Source organism: Microcebus murinus, chromosome 10 (genome assembly GCF_040939455.1).
Source record: "Microcebus murinus isolate Inina chromosome 10, M.murinus_Inina_mat1.0, whole genome shotgun sequence".
Classification (NCBI taxonomy): Eukaryota; Metazoa; Chordata; class Mammalia; order Primates; family Cheirogaleidae; genus Microcebus; species Microcebus murinus.
In genome coordinates this window covers 89,909,722-89,931,033 of record NC_134113.1, presented here as the reverse complement: position 1 = coordinate 89,931,033, position 21,312 = coordinate 89,909,722, and the positions used below count along the sequence as shown (strand labels likewise).

The window sequence follows — 21,312 nt, the reverse complement described above, 5'->3', positions numbered from 1 at the left end:
TAACAAAACACAAACACCATTTCTCAGAAATATTCTTAAAAGTTCTCAACAACCAAATTCTTTGATCAGTACAGTTTACGGCGCATACACATCATTAGGATCATGTTTAGATAGTTATCTATACTTAGCCATGACAAACTCTCTAGCATGACAATTTATTCAATAATGAAATATCAAGGAAGGATATACGGTAGGATTGAGGCACAGTAACAGAGAAGCAATGTGGAGACATAGTTCTGATTTTCTAATGGGATTCACCCAGAGCTTTAAGTTTCCCTGCTGATTAGAAAATAAACCTTTACTCCAATACATGTTAAGCTAACATATATAACCAGAATGAGTTATTTAACAACTTCACTTTTATTTTTCATTCAATACTGATATATTAAATAACACTTCAGAGTTTAATATAAAAAATACTAGTATCACAAAATTATTGTGTATATAATAAAAGTTGTAAGATCTCGAAGTCTTTTGTAATCTCATCTTGAACTATCAAATACTACTGCTGTTAGGTCTTCATTCCTTCTCTCCCCTCTAATTATCCTCTGATAATTATGAAAAATAAATGCAGAAGAAAAATCAAGAACTATAAACATGACTATACTCCATAAATGCTATTAGAAACACAAAACTATTTACTGAAACACTTTAAGACCACAGCATAATTTTCCACATTAAAGTCTACTTGACAAAGAAGTCCAACAAGTCTAAAACTCCTATTTTTGATCTTTCTTTTCTCTTGGCATGAGGAGGGTATATGCCAGTGAAGAGAAGCCCAGAAGAGATGCAATGACCTTTGTACATTACACAAAAACTTACCCACTTGAAGGATCTAAGGCAATAGCTCTGGGTTGATCCAACTCTTGCCAAAATAAAACTTTTCGTAAAGATCCATCTAAATTAGAAACTTCAATCCGATTAGTTTCAGAATCTGTCCAGTACAATTTTTCTCCAAGCCAATCACATGCCAGCCCATCAGGAGACAATAATCCAGAAACAACAACATTCTGTACACTCTCAGTTTTGTTAAATTCTGTTCGTTTAATGGCTTCTTCACTGACGTCACTCCAGTATATCAAGCCATGACCAAACACAAAGTCCACCGCAGCTGCATCCTCCAAGCCTCCAACTACAATCGTAGCATTCTCTTTGCCATTTGTAGCATCAACCAATCGCAAGTCCCGTCTGTTAGCATAAAGCAACAAAGGGGCCGCTGAAACAAAAAAAGAAAAATATGTAAGTAAAAAGGAAGAAAATGTATTGATTCTTACAAATTGGGTTTCAAATTGGCATTAGTGAGCAAATATATCAAAAGAAAGAAAAGAGTAAATAAACCAGGAGGAGACGATCTAAAATTTTTTCACACACAAAATATTTTTACAGCATTTTAAAAACAAAAGATAGTGAGAGGAGGAATTAATTCCACTAGGACAGTCTTTTCTTGTTAAAACAGTCTATCAGACAAAAATTAAAAAGCTTGGCTATCCCAAGAATTGGCAACAATGCGGAGCTATTGGATACTCATACTCTACTGATATGAATGTAAAATGGCGCAGCAACTTTGGAAAACAGTTTGGCAGTTTTGTAAAAGCTTAAACAACCAACCTACCATATAATCCAGCCATTCCACACCTAGGTATTTACTCAAGAAAAATAAAAAAATATGTCAATACAAAGAAAAGACTTGTACATAAATTTTAATAGCAATTTATCTGTAATAAGCCAAACTGGGATCAACTCACATAACATCAACAGACTAATGGATAAATTGTGATACAGCTATATAATAGAAAGTAATGAACTATTTGTACATGAGAAATGGGTGAATCTCAAAATAATGCAGAGTGAAAGAAGCCAGATCAAAAAATGAGTATATATTGCACGACTCTCATCTCTATAAAATGTTAGAAAAAGGCAAACTAATCTACTACGACAGAAAGCAGATCAATCATTGTTCTGAGGTAGGGATAGAGGTGGAAAACAATGACAGGGAAGGATTATAAAGAAGCATAAGGAAACTTTTGTGGGTGACAGGCTACGTTGTCTTGATTATGATAATGGTTCCAGAGGTGAATATATGTCAGAACTTAAATTTTACACTTGACATAAGTACAATCTATTGTATATCAATTACACCTTAATAAAACTGTTAAACAGTCTGGCAGAGATAGTTCTTAATAAAACTATTTTATTCTGTTCTATATTATTAATATTAGAATGACCTTTGAATAAATCTAATACCAAAACTAAATATAAAGGCTATCTTAAAGAAATAACATTTAACTTTGAGAAAGTTGAAGCTATTAGAACTGTAGTAGTATAAATTCCACATTTTGGGTTTTTTTTAAAAATATCTATTTTAGGTTTCTGACATTTACTTTCCTAGTATCAAAAGTAGTAATTAAAAATGTAGAGCACTGTTATTATACAGAACTTTCTATGGTGACGGAAATGTCCTCTCCACTGCACAACACAGTAATTACCAGTCACATGTGGCTATGAAGCACTTAAAAATGTAGCTTATATAACTAAAGAATTAAACTTTTAATTTTATATAATCTTAATTCTCTTAAATTGAAATAGACAAATGTGGCCAGTAGTAGTATTAGCGCAGATCTAGAGGCTAGAAGAACACAAATGAGGTAGCAAAACTAAGCCCACAGTTATGAGGCAATAACCTACACTATCTTCTTTCATAACCACTTACTAAAGGTCTAAAATTCTTTCATCCAACACCAAGCCCAAGTATCATTTAAAAGTAACCATTACCAGCCCGAGCAACATAATCAAGACCTCATCTCTACAAAATATCTAAAAATTTTTAAAAATTAGCCAGGCAGATGGCATGCACCTGTAGTCCCAGCTACTTGGGAGGCTGAGGCAGGAGAATTGCTTGAGCCCAGGAGTTCGAGGCTACAGTGAGCTATTATCACACCACTGCACTATAGCCTGGACAACAGAGCTCTTACTCTTGATCAGGCTGGTCTCAAACTCCTAATCTCAAGCCACTGCGCCCAGCCTCAGACTCACTTTTCACTCATTTCAGGCCTTCACACAACACACTGATTTATTAGTCCCCACAGAGTTCACTGCATTAACTTATAATGAGACTCTCATGTTATAAGCCAAATATAAATATCAGATAAAAGGTCCCTACTAATAAAAGATACAATGCTAAGTTCTGCATAGGGCTAAGAAATAGCCCCAAAGCACTTAAAATTTTCAAGTCCAAGAGTGTTAATAATCTAATATTTATTGGGTACCTTCTTTATAGCACTCTCCTTGGAAAATTGTTTGTATACCAAATTTGTGTAAGACATGAGATGGCAGCCAAATGTCTTTCATGACTTTCAAGTCAAATATTAACCTTTCTACATGTACTGGACATTTTTGGTCTACAAAATCCAATGAACCTTTCTGGTCATCTAAGGCCTCACGAGCCTTCTGAGTCCAAAAAAAGAGTGAAAGGGGCAATTTCATCTTTTTGAAGTTAGCAGTACTGATTATAATTGAGGATTTCTAAAGGACTGTACATAAACCACACTATTAAAAGGAAATCCCAGAGTTCATCCTGTCCAAGCATCCTTCTGATGCTTGAATACTTTCTACTATATTGTCACCAATATCTGTTCAGTAATATATTAATTAGGATATGTGATAGTTATAATGTGATCTATAACATTGTTTTTACCTACCAAAGACATAACACTGGATCCACACACTTGCCCTTCAGTATCTTTCATTCTAGAGAGCTTATGTTCCAACTTCCTATACGCAGACAACCCAAATAATCACCATCACATCTCTTTAGTAGAACACTCACGGGGCTCAAGAATCCTTGTGTTCCATTATTAAATTCCTAGCAAATTTCTCCAGCAGCCTTTAAACTTTTTCTGTTTTCCTGAAGACAAATTCCATGCCCTAAATCCTTCATTCTGGTATCAAATTATATTAATAAAATAATCTTGGTGAAGCAGGAAGCAAGATAAATGTCATACAACCCCAACATCTTAATTTATACCTCTCAAAAATTTCTCTGCATCTCCACCTAACCTTCCTTACCTTGTCCTCAATCTCAAAAATGACAAATTGCGTTTCTTTCTTTCTAAGGCTCAAGGAACACTTTTGGTTTAGTCTTCCTACCTCCTTTCTACAGCTTTGCTCTATCAATTGTTCTGTATTTCTTGTATCTTCAGTGGCTTATGCCAGGTTCCTACTACCAAAAACTCAGTTTTAATAACCCTAACCTTGCTACCACCAGGAGAATAATTATATACCTGCTAACCGCAAAATCTTTTAACACTGGTGTACACATCATACCACCATTCATTAGCTATTAACTCCTTTCGTCTAACTTCCTACCCAATGCTCAACTAAAAATGCTTTCTCCAAGTCTTTATAACCAAATCCAACAGGCTTTTCTCAGTCCTTGTTCTTGAACTCTCTGCAGCATTCAATGTTGTTGACTATATCCCTACCTATGTAGAATGTCCTCCTCACAGTGTACTACCTATTATTCCTATGTGTCTGCCTTTTGGTTTCAAACCTTCCACTCCCTATATGTAGGTATCCCAAGACTGTTGTTCCCCAAGTAAGAGCACATAGAAAATTATCCAAGTTCACCTGGTCAATATGCAACTCTATGCAGTTAATTTCCAAAACATCTTTTCCAGTTCTGCCCCTCTCACTTCTTGTTGGCTATCTCTACCGACCACTAAATTAAATTCATCACCTTCCCCCCTACAAAACAATTCCTCATCAGTGATACCACAATTCTAATCTTACCGGCATGCCTTGGAGCCATTTTTGACTCTGCCCTTTTCCCCAATATGCCAATTACTGTCTTGCTGACTCTTCTTTAGCATGTCTTTAAACCTTCCTCCTCATCTCCATTTTTACAACCACTATTCTACTCCAGACCTTCAAGATCTTAGACCTAAACAATCCTAACAGTAAGTGATCTCAAAACTTCCCCTTTCCTTTTCTACTTCTAATACTTTATCTGACTGAAAAAGCTTTCTGACTCCCCTGGCCTAAACCATAAATCTTCAATACCTCAGCCCTCTACATGACTTCTACCAAGGACTCTCAATTTATCTTTTATAGTCTCTGCATCATACAAGCAGCTTTTTAGCATGTAAACTGAGAGTATATCATGCTGCATTACCACCATGTATTCATTTTCCTGCCCACTCCAAACTTCTATCCCTTCCTCCCAACAAGCAAATCTAAGTCCTTCAAGGCCAGATTCAAATCTTATCTACTCTGTGAATCTTTCTAATTGCCTCAACTTTCCTTCTTTGGGCCCTTACAGTCTTTACTACTTATTTATTAGCATTTCTTAAAGCATACTTCCTACCTCAACTAGGATCTCAGCCCTTTGGGAACAGCAACCACATCTGATAACTAATTTTATCATAAATACCTAGTACTATTCGTGGAACACAGTAATATAGTACACATATTTACTGATATTTAAAAGCAATCTTCTAGAACCTGACCTAAAAATATATTTTCCATAAACCCAAAAGGATTTTACAGTATTTGAAGTCCTGACCAAGAGCTCACAAATGCCTATTACTTACCCATTGACATGGCTCGATCAAAGTTTTATCAAGCTTCTCTATTCCCCACAAACCTGTAGAACTTAAGCTAGCCCTAAGCTTAAGCAAGCAGATGCAGAGCATCCTCTCTTAACAACTCATTCAGAGATCCGCTGACAGCAGAAAAAAACATCCGTTAAAGCACCCTGGTCGTGTCATCTGCTAACCCCCACCCACTTGCCCACTCTTCCACAAAGATCCTGCTGGCACTGCTCACCCCTACCTAGAAAAGCCTTTTTGTGTTTGATTTTGGAACACCTGCAGATCTTGTGGGCAGAGCATTCTCTCTATTGCAACAGTCTTTTCAAATGAAGTCTCTTCCTACATAAACCCAGCTTTATTTTTATTTGACATGTGTATGGTGACATGATTTGGATGGGGACTAGATTTCAGCTATGAACAGGTGCCATCTTCACCTTGATAATAGCACTTTTGTGCGTCACTCAAATGCCCCTCCTGTTCAGAGATTTAGGGATCTTTCCTTGAGAACTCTTTTTTTTTTTTTTTTTTGAGACAGAGTCTCACTCTGTTGCCCAGGCTAGAGTGAGTGCTGTGGCATCAGCCTAGCTCACAGCAACCTCAAACTCCTGGGCTCAAGCAATCCTCCTGCCTCAGCCTCCCAAGTAGCTGGGACTACAGGCATGTGCCACCATGCCCGGCTAATTTTTTCTATATATGTATTAGTTGGCCAATTAATTTCTTTCTATTTATAGTAGAGATGGGGTCTCGCTCTTGCTCAGGCTGGTTTCGAACTCCTGACCTCAAGCAATCCGCTCGCCTCGGCCTCCCAGAGAGCTAGGATTATGTGACCACCGCGTCCGGCCCCTTGAGAACTCTTGAACCAATGGTCCAGACATCTTGTCTGTTGCAACACAGTAAGGGGTTACTTTGACTGTTTCAAGCAAAGAAATTGTTTCTGTGGGTCTCCCTGACCCTTGAGCAGGAATATACCTTGCTCTTCTGTGACACTTTTGTTTTCCCTCGACTCCTCTAGGGGAGATTACAAAAGGGAATTTCCTTGGCTCCTCACAAAGGAGTACTCTTTCCTAGTTCCTTTTAATTCTTGTATATGATTTAATTATCTAATCCCATAGGAAGTTTTCACTACATCAGATGCCCTCCCTTTTCTTCTCCCACTGACTACATGCTTTGCCATTACAGCACTTATTTAGTTCAGTATCTTCAAAAACAGCAAAATTTTACTAAAGAAAATTTAGAACCTCAATATTCTCCTTGAGAAACTTAAGCTGGCTCACCTGAGGCCTCTCTCTTTTTTCTCATCATTCCCCATTCTTCCTTCCTCCTTCAACCTTCCCTTCAGCTCCCTTGAATCCTTTGACCTAGCCCCTTCAACGCCATCTACACCTCCTCAATCCCCCCTAGCCATCCCTATTACACCTTTCCCTTCCCACTCCAACCCCTCAACTCCCCACAGTCAATTGACCTTCAGGCTCCCTATTTCCTACAGTGGATTCATAAGGGACTCAGGGACTGGGTGCTGCTGGAAAGGGGCTGGATCTTTTACCCACTCAGATGAGCTTTGGAGACACCCAGTAAGCCAGCGGTCCCCCACCTTTCTGGCACCAGGACTGTTTCATGAAAGACAACTTTTCCATGGACGGGGAAAGATGTGGGGGGGGGAGGGGCCACAGGTGTTGGGTTCAGGATGATTCAAGCACATTACATTTACTTGTAGTCAAACCTCTCTGCTAATGATAACCTGTATTTGCAGCCACTCCCCGAGTACTAGCATCACCACCTTAACTCCAACTCAGATCAGGCATTAGAGTCTCATAAGAAGCACAAAACCTAAATCCCTCGCATGCAGTTTACAGTAGGGTTCACATTCCTATAAGAATCTAATGCCACTGCTGATCTGACAGGAGGTGGAGATGTGCCCTGATGCAAGTGATGGGGAGTGGCTGTAAATACAGATGAAGCTTCACTTGCTTGCCACTCACCTCCTGCTGCACAGCCTGCTTCCTAACAGACCACAGACTGGTACCAGTCAGTGGCCTAGGGATCAAAGCAGTAAGCCACTTGGTCTCTCTTCAGTCCCTCATGCAAAATTCAGTCCACAGTCTCCATATGATTACACACTGGGGCAAAACAAATCTTAAAGGTTTCTTCCACAAATATTGGTGGGAACACTTCAGACTACAAATTGAGCAGATAACCTCAACTTACCCCATTCGCACAGAACACAATCTAATAAAAATGTAAAGGATGGGAAGTACAAGAGCCAGTTCTTTTATATAAACTACCAGTGAAGTCAAACTTTTAAAGTGAAGTATAAGCTCTCTATTTGTGTATGTCTGTATATGTATAATACACATTATACATGTATGTATAGCGTCCTACCTCCAGGTGTTCCTAATCAGATTATAAAATACCTTTCAAAGAGCTCTATTCTGATTGGCTTGAAGACACATAAATTAAATATTCCTAAGATTTCCAGAAATTAAGGAAATTAAGCTTCTTATACTTTCAAAAGTGTCTTTATAGAAACTTACCCAAGTTTTAAGAATCCAAGTTAACATGAATTTAGGTAAATCTCCAGCAAATGTGACTAGTTTAATAAAAACAGCTATGTCTTTTCAGTTATTGGCATTAAGTATAACACAAACATAGATTTTTACTCTTGGATTATATTCTTTCTAAACTTGTACAGGTTTATTGATCAAATAAACTAGCATTACACCTGCATTTATATTTGACTGAATTGAATCATTAATCTGACAAACTTTATTTCAACAGAAATTATGTTTTGTAATAAGCCAACTTAAAGATACTTTCCAAAATCTTTGGTAACTTAAATCTTAGACTTACATTAAATTAATTCATGGATATTCATTAAAAACCTGTATCATTTCTAAGTAAAACAGAACACTGAAGCATAATTTCAAGTTTACATAGTTTTTTACCTCTTATTTTTACAGTACTGAGAAGCTACATACATTTGAGTCTATTATTGAACATACTCATTTTTACCTCATTGAGAAGTTGTACCATCAGGAAGTATAAGGCTATAAAAAGTTGAAAGATGTATAATAAAAGCTCTGCTAGTTCACTATAAAATGCTGGTCTACGACAGTTTCACAATTATCCATCTCATAGTTTTCCCTGTAAAACAGCAGTTACTATAATTGTAAGAAGTTATTATCTTACATGTAAACAATACTAAGAGAAATTGTGACAGAAAGGAACAACTTTGTATGGAAGATATGCAAGTGTGTTTTTGATACGAAAAAAGAAAACAATTTTGTCCTAAAGTAAAATGACTAATTGTTCCAAAATGAGAAAGAGGAAAAGATAGGACAAAACCCAAATGGATATAGAAAGTTATAAAAGCTCATGAAAAAGGAATTTTATGTGCCATGGTCAAAGCTGGCTAAGATCTGATGGGTTTATTTGTAAGATTATTAAAAGTGCTTTAGTATCAAATATTATACTCATGCCAAACTAGATTTTGGTTTTCTCTGTTAAAATTACCAATTTTCTTAGGTTATTAGTCTACTCTTAATAAAGAGGTTATAAAATATTTTTCTTTGCCTTCTGAATAATCTCTCTAGAAAGCAAAGACTCTGTATCTTACCAAAATTCCCTAGCTTGTTGCTGACTGTATTGTGTCCTTCATTATTTAAGAAAGTATTCTCACTTTTGAAAGAGTTAAGATTCCTCACCACCACGTTACATCCTATATTTAATTTTTTAAATGTTTTTTTTCTCCTTTTGTCACTTTGGTTAAATATGTAGTCAAGTACTTTTTTTCTCACTGACCCATGATACTATTTCATCAAGTGTTCAAACCTCCTGATGACTTTTGACATACATACTGCCTTTTCAAAATTAAATCCTAAATAATGCTTCTTGCACCAACAACTTCTTTGAAATTTCCCAGGTGACCCTCAGAAAATCACAAAGAATTTATTCTTTCACCTAGTAAAACAGAGATGTTAAAACTAATTGCTTATTTGGCCAAATGTTATGATTTATACGGGAAGCATTGTCAAATCAAAAGAGATGCCTACCCTCCCTGAGTTAAGCTTGTATGGATAAAATGCTATCAATATGAATATTTCAGAAGTTCTAGGAAGGTAAGAAGTTCCTAGAAATTCATCAATGCCCCCTCATTGTTCATGTCTATTGATCAGAGTCTTGCCACTATGCCTAACATTAGACAACAGTATTAGTGTCGTTAGTCATAATTTCAGGGGTTTTTTTCTTAATGTTAACTTGGTCACAATTTGACCTCTTTAATTTGAATACAGTATTTTCTAGGTAGGCCAGTGGTTCTCAATTGAGAATTCACATCACTTACTCAGAATTCTATTGCTCAGATGTTAAGAACCTACTCCAGACTAACTAAATCTTTTTTTTCTTTTCTTTTTGAGACAGAGTCTCACTCTGTTGCCCAGGCTAGAGTGCCATGGTGTCAGCCTAGCTCACAGCAACCTCAAACTCCTGGGCTCAAGCAATCCTTCTGCCTCAGCCTCCCGAATAGCTGGGACTACAGGCATGCGCCACCATGCCCAGCTAAATTTTTCTAAATCATTTAGTTGGCCAATTAATTTCTTTCTATTTTTAGTAGAGACAGGGTCTTGCTCTTGTTCAGGCTGGTTTGGAAGTCCTGACCTTGAGCAATCCTCCTGTCTCAGCCTCCCAGAGTGCTAGGATTTCAGGTGTGAACCACCGCGCCCAGCCTCTGACTAAATCTTTTTGCTTGATAATCTTGATATACTCTATATATGCTTGAGATACTCATGTTACATTATGTCTCAGGATTATTATATATCTTAAGTCTTTTTCTCTTCTAAGACTATGTTCATCTATATTCATAAATAAAATATTCTATCCACTGGTTTTTAAAATAAGGTTAATCATTATGCGTTTAAGATATTCTAACACTTTTTTGGATTTACTTGACTTTGGTTTACATGCTACAAAAAACTACCTGACTCCCTTTGTCAACTACATTATTTTCTGTAACAAATTCTCATGAGATATTTCACTTTTAAGATTATCAGTAATAGTTTAATCACCACCATTTTAAGTCTTTTGATATTCATAGATAGTTTCTTGTTTTACTCTGATGCCTCCCTGAAAGCACCTGCAAATCAGCTACAGACCAGAGTACTTCTCTTCAATGAAAAGGGCTATGCCAGGCACAAGCTACTGATGGCATCACTTAAATAACTTTGAGACCTCACTAGTGGACTGAGTCAGGATTTCCAGATAGCTAGCAGAGGAACAGATGGGTTCATTAGACTGCTAATACAGATCCAGAAGAACAAGAATTAATTACACAGGACTGAATAAACTGATGAAGGATGATTATGGGTTTTGTTTAAAATATTGCTGATGCTTTAGTGTCCTATTTTCTGGATATAAGGAACCCTTCTCTTTTCTCTTAAGCTGTCTATAAGTCACAACAATTTAAGCAGACCATATTTCTGTAAACCAAAATAAAACATTTATGCTTTTCTCCAAATTACTGAGTATTCTTATTTTCATGGCAATATAGCTACTTGCATAGACACCATGAGTCTGCATTCTAGTTGGAAATATTAGTTATGCAAACAAGGCTTTGACTGGAATGCTGTATTTAAAAATGATACTCATTTAACATATTGACTGCCATACTAGAAAAAAAAAATGTTTTCCCTGGGGCCACAGTGGTTTATTAAAACAAAATGATCCTTTCGAATTTGTTATTTTTTTATTGTTTTCTATGTGAGTTATATGCATTGCAATCCACATTTTTAGGTTCTAAACTAGCCTAAGTTAAATACAACTCACATGGCAGTCACTGTGTTAATCAAATATGACCAGGCACTTTTAAGAAGCTACAGCTGACTTTATGAGCCATTGCTTATAGTCCTCTTAGGAAAACTGGCCTGGTATCTACCCAGCTTACCCAGTTCCCAACTTATAGGCAAATTAAGATCACTTCCTGACAGGTCCAGACACCCTAGAATATTTTAAGAACCTCAAGAAAACAGGAATTCACCCAAATCTATTGATAACTGCAGGTGAAACCTCACAAGTCAAGTGAGTTCTTGACTTACTTCCCTAGCCTCAAAAGGCTTTTTAAAGTCCAATCTGAGATTCCTTAAAAAACTTCAAGCAAACTTAAAGACCTATATGGTAAATTACTATTCTTGCAACACCTACGTACATAATCAGGCCAAATCCAAGTCCACAAAGACTCTTATTCTACCCCTAATAGTCATAGATTTTGTTTTAAACAAAAAGGAGACTAACAAGTGCTCATCACAATTGCCTATTTCTTACCCACTGACTTGGCTTGAACACATTTTAGTCAGGCTTCTCTCCTCCCACAAGCCCAGAAACCTTGGCTAGCCCTAAGCTTAAGCAAGTAGATGAACAACTTCCTCCCTCATTCTGACCATTGGCTGACTGCAGAAAAAATTTTTTTCCAATTAAACCATCCTGATCATGCAATCTGCTCACCCTTACCCACTTGGCCCATAGTCCCACAAAGTTCCTGCTAGCCTTGCTTACCCTTCCCTATAAAAGAAAAGCCATTTTCTGTTTTATTTTGAGATGCTTACAGATCCTGTAGTAAGCATGTTCTCCTATTCAAATAAACTCTCCTTACCTAAGTCTGGATTTGTTTTCATTCACAGTATAGTACTATACAAACCACCTACTTGCAAACTCCTAAATTACATTAGCATTTTTGCCCTATATCAAAACTGATTAGTATCATTTTCAAAATCATACGGTCTAGGTAAAATTAAGTACATACATACAGTACTACATACAAAATTACTGTGAGTACCAGCAATCTAGCCTTAGTCATTCATCTTTCTGATTTCTAAAATAAAAAGTTGTACCAAGTCATTTCTAATATCCCTCCATCCTATTACTCTAGATATAAATTTGGTAAAAGGTTACAGGGATATTCATAACAGGGCTATTAAGAAACATGCTGGTGAACTACTGAGTGCTTCTACAGCAGAAAAACAGGAACTTAAGATTTTTAATGTCTATTTCAGTAACTTCAAAAGCTGAGATTTCAGAAATGATTTCTCAAGGTAAAGACTCCAATAATCAAATCCACACTCATTCAAAAGTACTTCATATATTCTGCAATACAATTCACCCTTAAAAAAGAATGGAATATTGATACATGCCACAACATGGATGAACTGTGAAAACATTATACTAAGTGAAAGAAGCTAGACACAAAAGTCCACATACTATATTCCCTTTTTTTTTTTTTCTTTGAGACAGGTCACACTCTGTTGCCTGGGCTAGAGTGCAGTGGTGTCATCTAGCTCTCTGCACCTCCAACATCTAGGCTCAAGCAATTCTCCTGCCTCAGCCTTCCAAGTTGCTGGGACTACTGGCATGTGCCACCAAGTCCCATTAATTTTTTTTATTTTTTGTAGAGACAGGGTCTCACTATGTTGCCCAGGATGGTCTCAAACTCCTGGCCTCAAGCACTCCTTCAGCCTTGGCTTCCCAAAGTGTAAGGATTACAGACATGAGTCACTCACTGCGCCTGGCCTATATTCCACTCATATGAAATATTCAGAATAGGTACATCCATAGAGGCAGAAAGTAGAATCATGGTTACCAGAGGCTGGGAGAAAGGGGAATTGCGAAGTGACTGCTAAGATATACAGGGGTTTTTTGCAGGGTGATGAAAATGTTCTGGAATTAGATAGTGGTGATGGTTATCTTGCGAGTAATACTAAAAACTGGAATTTAGACTCTTTAAAATGGAGATTTTTGTGGTATGTGAATTATATCTCCACAAAACTGGATCAAAAAATTACTTGAGAACATGAATTACATTATTAATGCAATAGTTATATTCTGAAACCAGAAAACAAATATATAATCTACACTTCAAATTCAACCTTAGACATAAACATGCTGATTTTTTCTGAGTAATCTATTTAACATATCTAATCTGTGCTAAGAAATCTTTATAATAGTTAAAATTTATAACTTAAGTATGTCTAATAAACAATTTGAGACAAAACACAAAATGAAGATCCAAATGAGACTATATAAATGTCATGAAACCTCACATCTTTTTATATTGCTTTAAATGTAAAATTAACAATATCTAATATGTGCAAAGCTCTGGCACACAGTGGTATATAAAGGGGAAAAAATCTATACTCGAGAAACCTTTCAGCAAAGGGCTATTTCTTCATTAGCATAAATCAAGAACATTACAAATAAAGACCATACAACGTGTAGCTAAGAGTTCATGCTAATGAAGTTCAGCTGTCAGCTTTCTCAGATTTGCAAAATATGGTATCTTTAAACTGGATATATGAATACAGAGTACTTAAATTACACCTACCAATAAAGCAAGCCAATAATGAGGAAGACTTCTATTCCTATAATCCATTACTTCTTGCAGTTTAGGTCTAGTGTGATAAAACAATGACTAAGGCCATAGCCTCCTGTTCAAACATACATAATGTGATACAGGTACAGTTTTACAATGTTTGGGTAACTATTTTTCCTGAAAAAAAATGACGACTGCTGACCATATTAACCTCTGCCTTTTTACTTTTATTAAGAACCTCATCAATAACTCTAGGCCGGTGGTCAATTACAACTTACATAACTAAATGCAGTTTTTTGCCTAACAATATTTCATTCCACATCCCCAATATCCTCCTGAAATTACTTCCAAAATATCTAAGTATTTACACATGGTCCTTCTGAAAAAGGTATCGCAGAAACTAAAACTAACAAGTTATATTACAGCTAACAGGATCACAGCATCAAAGTATCAATAATTTTCACCAAACAGAGCCCAAGCACATTTTAATATTTTCTAGATATTTCTTTAATATTGCCTGAACAGCTTGACCCTTTGACAAGAATAATTACTGCTACAAATAATACAAACAACTGGAAAAATAAAAGCATATGCTACTACTATCTAATAACAGTGTTTTCCTTGTATGGTCAATTTCTTACACAATACATGAGAATTTGTATTCTAAGAAATAATTTTAAGAGCAAATAGCTTGTATCTTAGGCTGCCTATTCCATGTATTTGACTAAATTTCAAATTTATTCACAATAAACCTGATGCAGTGGCTCACGCCTGTAATCCAAGGCTTTGGGAAGCCAAGGCCAGAGGATCACTTGAGGCTAGCAGTTTGAGACCAGCCTGGGCAACATAGTGAGACCCCCATCTCCATAAAAAATTTAAAAATTATCTGGGCATAGTGTTGCACACCTGTAATCTTAGCTACTCAGGATGCTGAGGCAGGAGTGTCACTTAAGCCCAGGCCGGAGTCTGAGGTTGCAGTGAGCTGAAACAACAAAGTTATTCACATGAAGTAATGTTTTATTCATTAAGACGAGGCTTATGGCCAGGCGCAGCAACTCACGCCTGTAATCCTAGCATTCTGGGAGGCCGAGGAAGGCAGATTGCTCAAGGTCAGGAGTTTGAAATCAGCCTGAGCAAGAGCGAGACCCCATCTTTACTATAAATAGAAAGAAATTAATTGGCCAACTAATATATATAGAAAAAATTAGCCGGGCATGGTGGTACATGCCTGTAGTCCCAGCTACTCAGGAGGTTGAGGCAGCAGGATTGCTTAAGCCCAGGAGTTTGAGGTTGCTGTGAGCTAGGCTGACGCCACGGCACTCACTCTAGCCTGGGCAACAAAGCAAGACTCTGTCTCAAAAAAAAAAAAAAAAGATGAGGCTTATTTTACAGAAGAAAAACATGCATACAAAAAGTGAAACATGCAATGTGGGAACTCAGTATAGCATCTATCGATTCTGCTTGGAGAAGTCTGTCAATTCAATAATTTTAATTACTGTAAATAAATAATTTCTCAATTAGAGAATGTTTTGATAAAATTATTTTGCCCATCCTTAGCTGTTTAATAAGTAAATAAGTATCACAATGAACTGATCTATTCTCTAGCTTATTTAATAATAATCATCACCTAAAAAGTGTTATGGTTGCAACCCTTTAGAAGGTAAAATAAATTTAGTAGTTGCCATTCTATTTTACATGAAACAAAATAGAAAATGTCAAAAGTAAAAGTATTTCATGGAGCTTTTATTTCAGTCACAGAAGAGTCAAAAAAAGTTCAAAGCCCACTGGCCTAAAACTGTCAACTGCCAAAAACAGTACCTAAAACATAGTAGACACAATGTTCTACCAGTCTTTCCCAAGCATTGACGTTTCTTTTAATCTGGCCATCTTAATAATGGCAACCATTTATTCAATGTCTACTATTAATTGTGCACTGTATTACCCCTTCATATCTTACCACTTCTCAGAAAAATCTTGTAAGTTACTATCCCCATCTAACTGGAGAGGAAATTAAGGCTAAGTAACTTGTCCAAAGCTACATAAAGTGGCAGAAAATTCGAACCTTGCCTGTTTGACAATAAAACCCATACCTTTCTGCTATAGCACCCTCTTTTATGATCTTTTCCAAATACAAACTTTAGATAAAATTTCCATGATGAGAATGGATTTTTCTCAGAGTACTTACCCATGGCCTAAATAGCACTACAACCTGTCTTGTTTTTCCAATATGTTCAAAATAGTCAAACAAAAATACAAGTTCTTGTAAAATACTTTCCAGTTATGTATCCCTTCATAGAATCTCCCCCAATATTCAAAAAAGTACTTTCTGATAGCCAAAGGATATAAAGACACAGTAGTTCCATTCAACACATTGAAAAGCCTCCAATTAAACCAAAGAAAAATATTCTCTGAAAAACTGAACCCTGGGAAATCAGTTAGCCCTTCTGATAACAATGAACTAAAACCTTAAAGTTTCATAACCAAATTATTCTCTAGCCATATGAGCAAACCTAAGGCCAAGTAAGTAAGAGGGATAAAAATACAAGATTGAACTATATGAAATATTGATATAGTATATATCAATCTAATACTTAAATGATTACCTAGTCCAAGTTCTCTCCAAGTGTGGTTCTTTGAACAAAGGTTCAACAGAATGTTAAAAGGATTTATGAAAAAATTGTCAAGTCTGGGAAATATTGGGTTAAACAAAGTTAAAACTGGTCCTTTACCTCAAGACTTCTCAGGGCCCTTAACATGTTAACATGAATTATGAATTTCCAAATAAAGTGTACAGAGATTAAGTGACTTGCCCAAGGTCACGCAGTTAGCTAATGGCAAATTTAGAGCCATAACTTAATTCTGATTCCCATTCCAAAATTCATTCTACCTCCCCAAGACCTTATAACACATCATTTTAAAGTAAAAAGCTTTACTTTAAGATGGGAAACATTAGTGTTTGTTCTGACAGTATTTACCACCACCCCATCAAAGCAAAACAAAAAAGTAGCAAAGAATTTTTATGTAACAAAAGCCTTCTCAAAAAAAAGCTAAGGTGTGGTATTTACACAGACTATACATACTCATGATATTCCAATTTATATTCTTATCAAAAATATTTTCTCTAGAAAATCAAATATTATTTTTTCTCATCAGTGCCTGAATGGAACTTATGAGAGTGGTGAGAATGGCATCCTAAATTGTGAGGTCCTTTAGAGCTGAGACCATGTCTGTTCTGCTCTCCACTGTACCAGAGGCTGATATATAGTAGGTATTCCATACATATTTACTAAAAAATGAATAATAAATCTCTGTTCTACAATTCGCTGTAGAATCTTGATCAAATTATAATAGCTCTGAATCTGAGTTTCCCCACTTACAAATAAAGTGGTTAAACTCGAATGGTCAAGATACCTTTCACCTTTAAGAATTCATGGCTCTTACAAACTAAATCTCAAATCCCCAGCATTTGAGGATATGTTCATAAACAATCAAAAATTGTAACATTCTATAACTTGTTTGACTTAATTAAAAAAAAAAAAAATTGTAACAAAAAATAATATCTGCAAAGCATTTTCATTACTTCATTCAATACACCGAATAACTCTGCAAATTAGAGTTATCATTACCCACGTTTCACAGGTAAAGAAACTGAGATCCAGGCCAGGTGCATGGCTCACGTCTGCAATCCTAACACTCTAGGAGGCCGAGGCAGGAGGATCACCTGAGCTCAGGAGTTCGAGACCAGCCTGAGCAAGAGTGAAACCCTGTTTCTACAAAAAATAGAAAAATTAACTGGGCTTGGTGGCATGTGCCTGTAGTTCCAGCAACGCAGGAGGCAGGAGGATCATTTGAACCCAGTAGTTGGAGGTTGCAGTCAGCTATGATGACACCACTGTACTCCACCCAGGGCAAAAGAGCAAGACTGTCTCAAAAAAAAAAAAAAAAAAAAACCCTGAGATCCACAGAAGTTGACCAGAGCAGAACCATAGTTACAATACAGTGAAGCCTGGGCTTTAAACCCAACATTTTGATGTTGAAACTCCCAAATCTTTCCATTACACCCTGTCACCTGAAGACAGAGATAGGGAAGCAGCACTAATGATAACAGCATTCTCTGGCTTTCAGCTATTGATTAAACAGAGCTACCAGACAAATGTTCTCCCAAACTCTTACATAACCAAACATGCAATGTTAAAGCTCCAACTCTTCTGTGAAGAAAAATTATCTAAAAGCAACAAATCAATCACATTTTTTTCCTTGGAGTCCAAGGTTAAGTATCATTAGTATAACAGGATGACAATATCCAGAAGTGAAGAAAATCTAAATTATAAACAAAAAAAGAGACTGTTAGTACAAATAATATGTACTCACTGTTAAGCACAGTACTGTTAAATACAAAGACCACCTTATACCATTATTTTGCTACAATTAAAAAGAGTTCCACTTTTGGAAAACTTTGCTTGTGGAAATGACACAATTTAAACTATTACCTCTTCTAGCTCTTGTTACATAATATCATACCTCCAAACAGTACTGCAAGTGCAACTTCTCTAAACTCCAGTAATGAACAAACCCAACTCTGGAATCAATCCCAGTGTTAAAATAAACAAACAGTATTTGCATCACACCCTTCCCCTACAAGAAATACAACTGGGCAACCAGAAGCATCCCAAATTATAGATTTAGATTTCCCCAAGACTCTAACCAATCAGGTGGTTCTCCTATTTGTTAGCTCCGTTAATCTTCTGTCTTGAAATAGATACATAATTCTTATGTCGACTATAATTGTTTCTCACAGGTATGGCAAAACCCTTTCCAATAGTGTATACTATAAAATAAACAGATATTAAACCTCACAAGTACATAATACTGCATTAAATTCTCTGTCATGAAAATCAAATGAGCACTATCTGTCTAGGTTTTACATGTGGCCATAGTTTGGAACATGCTCACAGTAAGTAGTAATTATTAAGTATAAATCATATATCATGGAAACATCATGATGGTGATTATAGAGTAACTAAAACAAAAAATTCCTCCTCCTCAAAAAAAAGTCACTCTCCTCCAAAAATATATATACACCGTACACACAGAAATGACACACCTGTCATAAGATCATTAGTTACTAATCGTGTTCTGTAAACTTCGCAAATTTGAGCAGACTTAACAAAAGTTTAGTTTGTTAAATACCTAAAAATCTGCAGAGACTCCGGTGGTCCCACAACTGAAAAGAACTGACCATGAAAACCAGTGAGAATTTCAACAAAACCAAAACTACAAGCTGCTGCATCAAGCAATGCTTTTAAATTCCTCTACTGGTAAATGTTCAATAGCATCAGACTCAACTTCAACACTAACAAGTTTAAGAGGAGCTATCAAAAATCATGTGGGCCAGTCAAAAAACCTTGTGAACTGTCACAAAATAAAAGTCACAGCGTACGTGTCAGTTCTGCAGTCCAATTCGGAACATCACAGGACCACCGAATTTAAACGATTCCCAGAGCAAATTACCCAGAACAGTCTATGTTATTTACCAAAGTGCCAAGCAGCCCCATGGGGTGCACGGCAAATGGTAATTTAGGTCCCCGGACCGGCTACCCTTCACGCAAGGATGACTTTCCCACTTGGTGCCAACTGTACACTTGCATACTCCGAAAATAGGGGCAAGCCCTGAATACCAGAGGTTACAAGGGCAACGTGTCTGTTTTAGTATGGGCTGAAGCCCAGAAGATTCCCAAAGCTGAACGGCTCGACCTATAACCCCAGAACCACTTTCCAACTGCGCTCTCACCCAGGACCATTACATCCCAAACGGAAGCCAATTATCAGCTGTAACAAAGCCTGGAAAAATTGGGAGAGGGCTTTAAAAGTTCACCTAAGAGACCCAGAGAAGGGGGGCTTCGAGGGAGAAGCCCAATGTGAAAGCATCTTGGGGCTCCAACATTTTAAAAAGCCACAATCCGTACAAAGACCCTTTTTCCTGATGACTCCAGGCAGAAAGAGGCACACGGACACTCAGTCATTCCGAAAGAGTGGGGTGCCGGGGGTTCGCAAGGGCCAGCAGCCGGGACTGCGGCTCCGATCTGCCCAGATGAGGTCTGGAAAGCCAGGCAAGGGTCCGCATTGTGGCCGGGCGGTGCGCGCAGCCCGCTCCCGGGCCCCTTTCTCCCTCTCTCCTCCACGACCAGGCCTCTCCTCGCTTCTCTCCCCCTATCCCTCCCCCGTCCCTCCCCTCCCCCAGACACACAAAACAAGGCCACCTCCCCCCAAACCCCACCAACTTTCCCGTGCCCCCTCCACACACACACGCACACTTCCCACCTCTCAGGAGCACACAGAAACTGCAGGCCAGGAGGCTCCTCAGGACGGCCCCCATCTTCCCTCTCGCGTTCTCTCCTCTCACCGGCGAGGGGCGGCCAGAAGAGGGGGAGGCGAGGAGCCGGGGCGGCCGCCGCAGCGGCAGGTCTGCACGCTCATGCTTCCCAGCCTCCCAGACAGAGAAGAAAGAAAGGCGCACGTCAAGGCTCCGCGCGCGCCGCCGCCGCCCTCCCTAGCGCGCCGCTCTGCCCCGGGCTCGCGCGACGCCAGCGTCTGCTCCCATCCCGCCGCCGCCTCCTCCCCCGGCGCCCCGCTTCCCCCGCGCGGCTCCTCATTCAGCCGCTTCCTCTCGCGCAGCGGCGCAGGGACGCGGCGCAGGGATACGGCCGCCGCCGCCGCCGCCGCCGTGTCCCTGCGCGCGGGCGCGCCCCCTCCTCGGCGCTGCCGCCCGTGCAGCCAGGAGGAGAAGTCGGGGGCCGCGCGCACGGCCCCTGCGTGGAGACCCCGGGAGATGGGCCGGACCGGTAGAGGCGAGCTGGAGGAAAACGGCCTCCCGGGCGGCGCATTCCAATGGGATTCTTTCCCGGGCCGGCCGCTGCGGCCCTCCCCGCGGAGGACGTGAGGCGACGTCGAACAACATTGGAGCCGGCGTGGTCGGGACTACTTTCTGCGGCTCGGCCGGGCCGCCGCCTGCCTGGCTCTTTGTGCGGCCGCCGCCGGTCGGGCCGGCCGGGCTCGTCGCTGCCGCTGTGGCGGGGTCGGGGGCGGCGGGCCGGGAGCCGCCGAGCCGCAGCCTCGCGTCGAGGCGGTGATGAGCTCGGTCTTCGGGAAATTGTCTACGCATCTTTTTTCTTTCTTTATTTAGGAAAATAAAAACTAACGCGGCGACGCTGCCTTTAAGCGTGCGTCTGGTGAAGGATGTTCAAACGCCTGTTCAAAACAGATTTTCATTTTCTCTTGGCTTCCCAGAAGAACAGATTGCCCCCAGAATTAACCCCGACGAGAACTAAAGATTTCTAAACTGGCAGATAAAATTCCAAGGTAAATGCGTCG

The 21,312-nt window shown here is 38.6% G+C and overlaps 1 protein-coding gene across 1 annotated transcript in view; it reads right to left on the bottom strand.

The window, feature by feature from the left end:
• LRP6 (LDL receptor related protein 6) overlaps positions 1 to 20,628 on the bottom strand; it is a 188,566-nt gene extending 167,938 nt beyond the window's left edge. The window contains exons 1-2 of the mRNA XM_020287629.2: positions 20,263 to 20,628; positions 823 to 1,216 (exon numbers count right to left, since the gene is read on the bottom strand). Coding sequence (XP_020143218.1) covers positions 823 to 1,216; positions 20,263 to 20,317 — 449 coding nt within the window. The 5' untranslated portion in view covers positions 20,318 to 20,628. The remainder of the gene's footprint in view (positions 1 to 822; positions 1,217 to 20,262) is intronic.
• Positions 20,629 to 21,312: the final 684 nt, after the last annotated feature.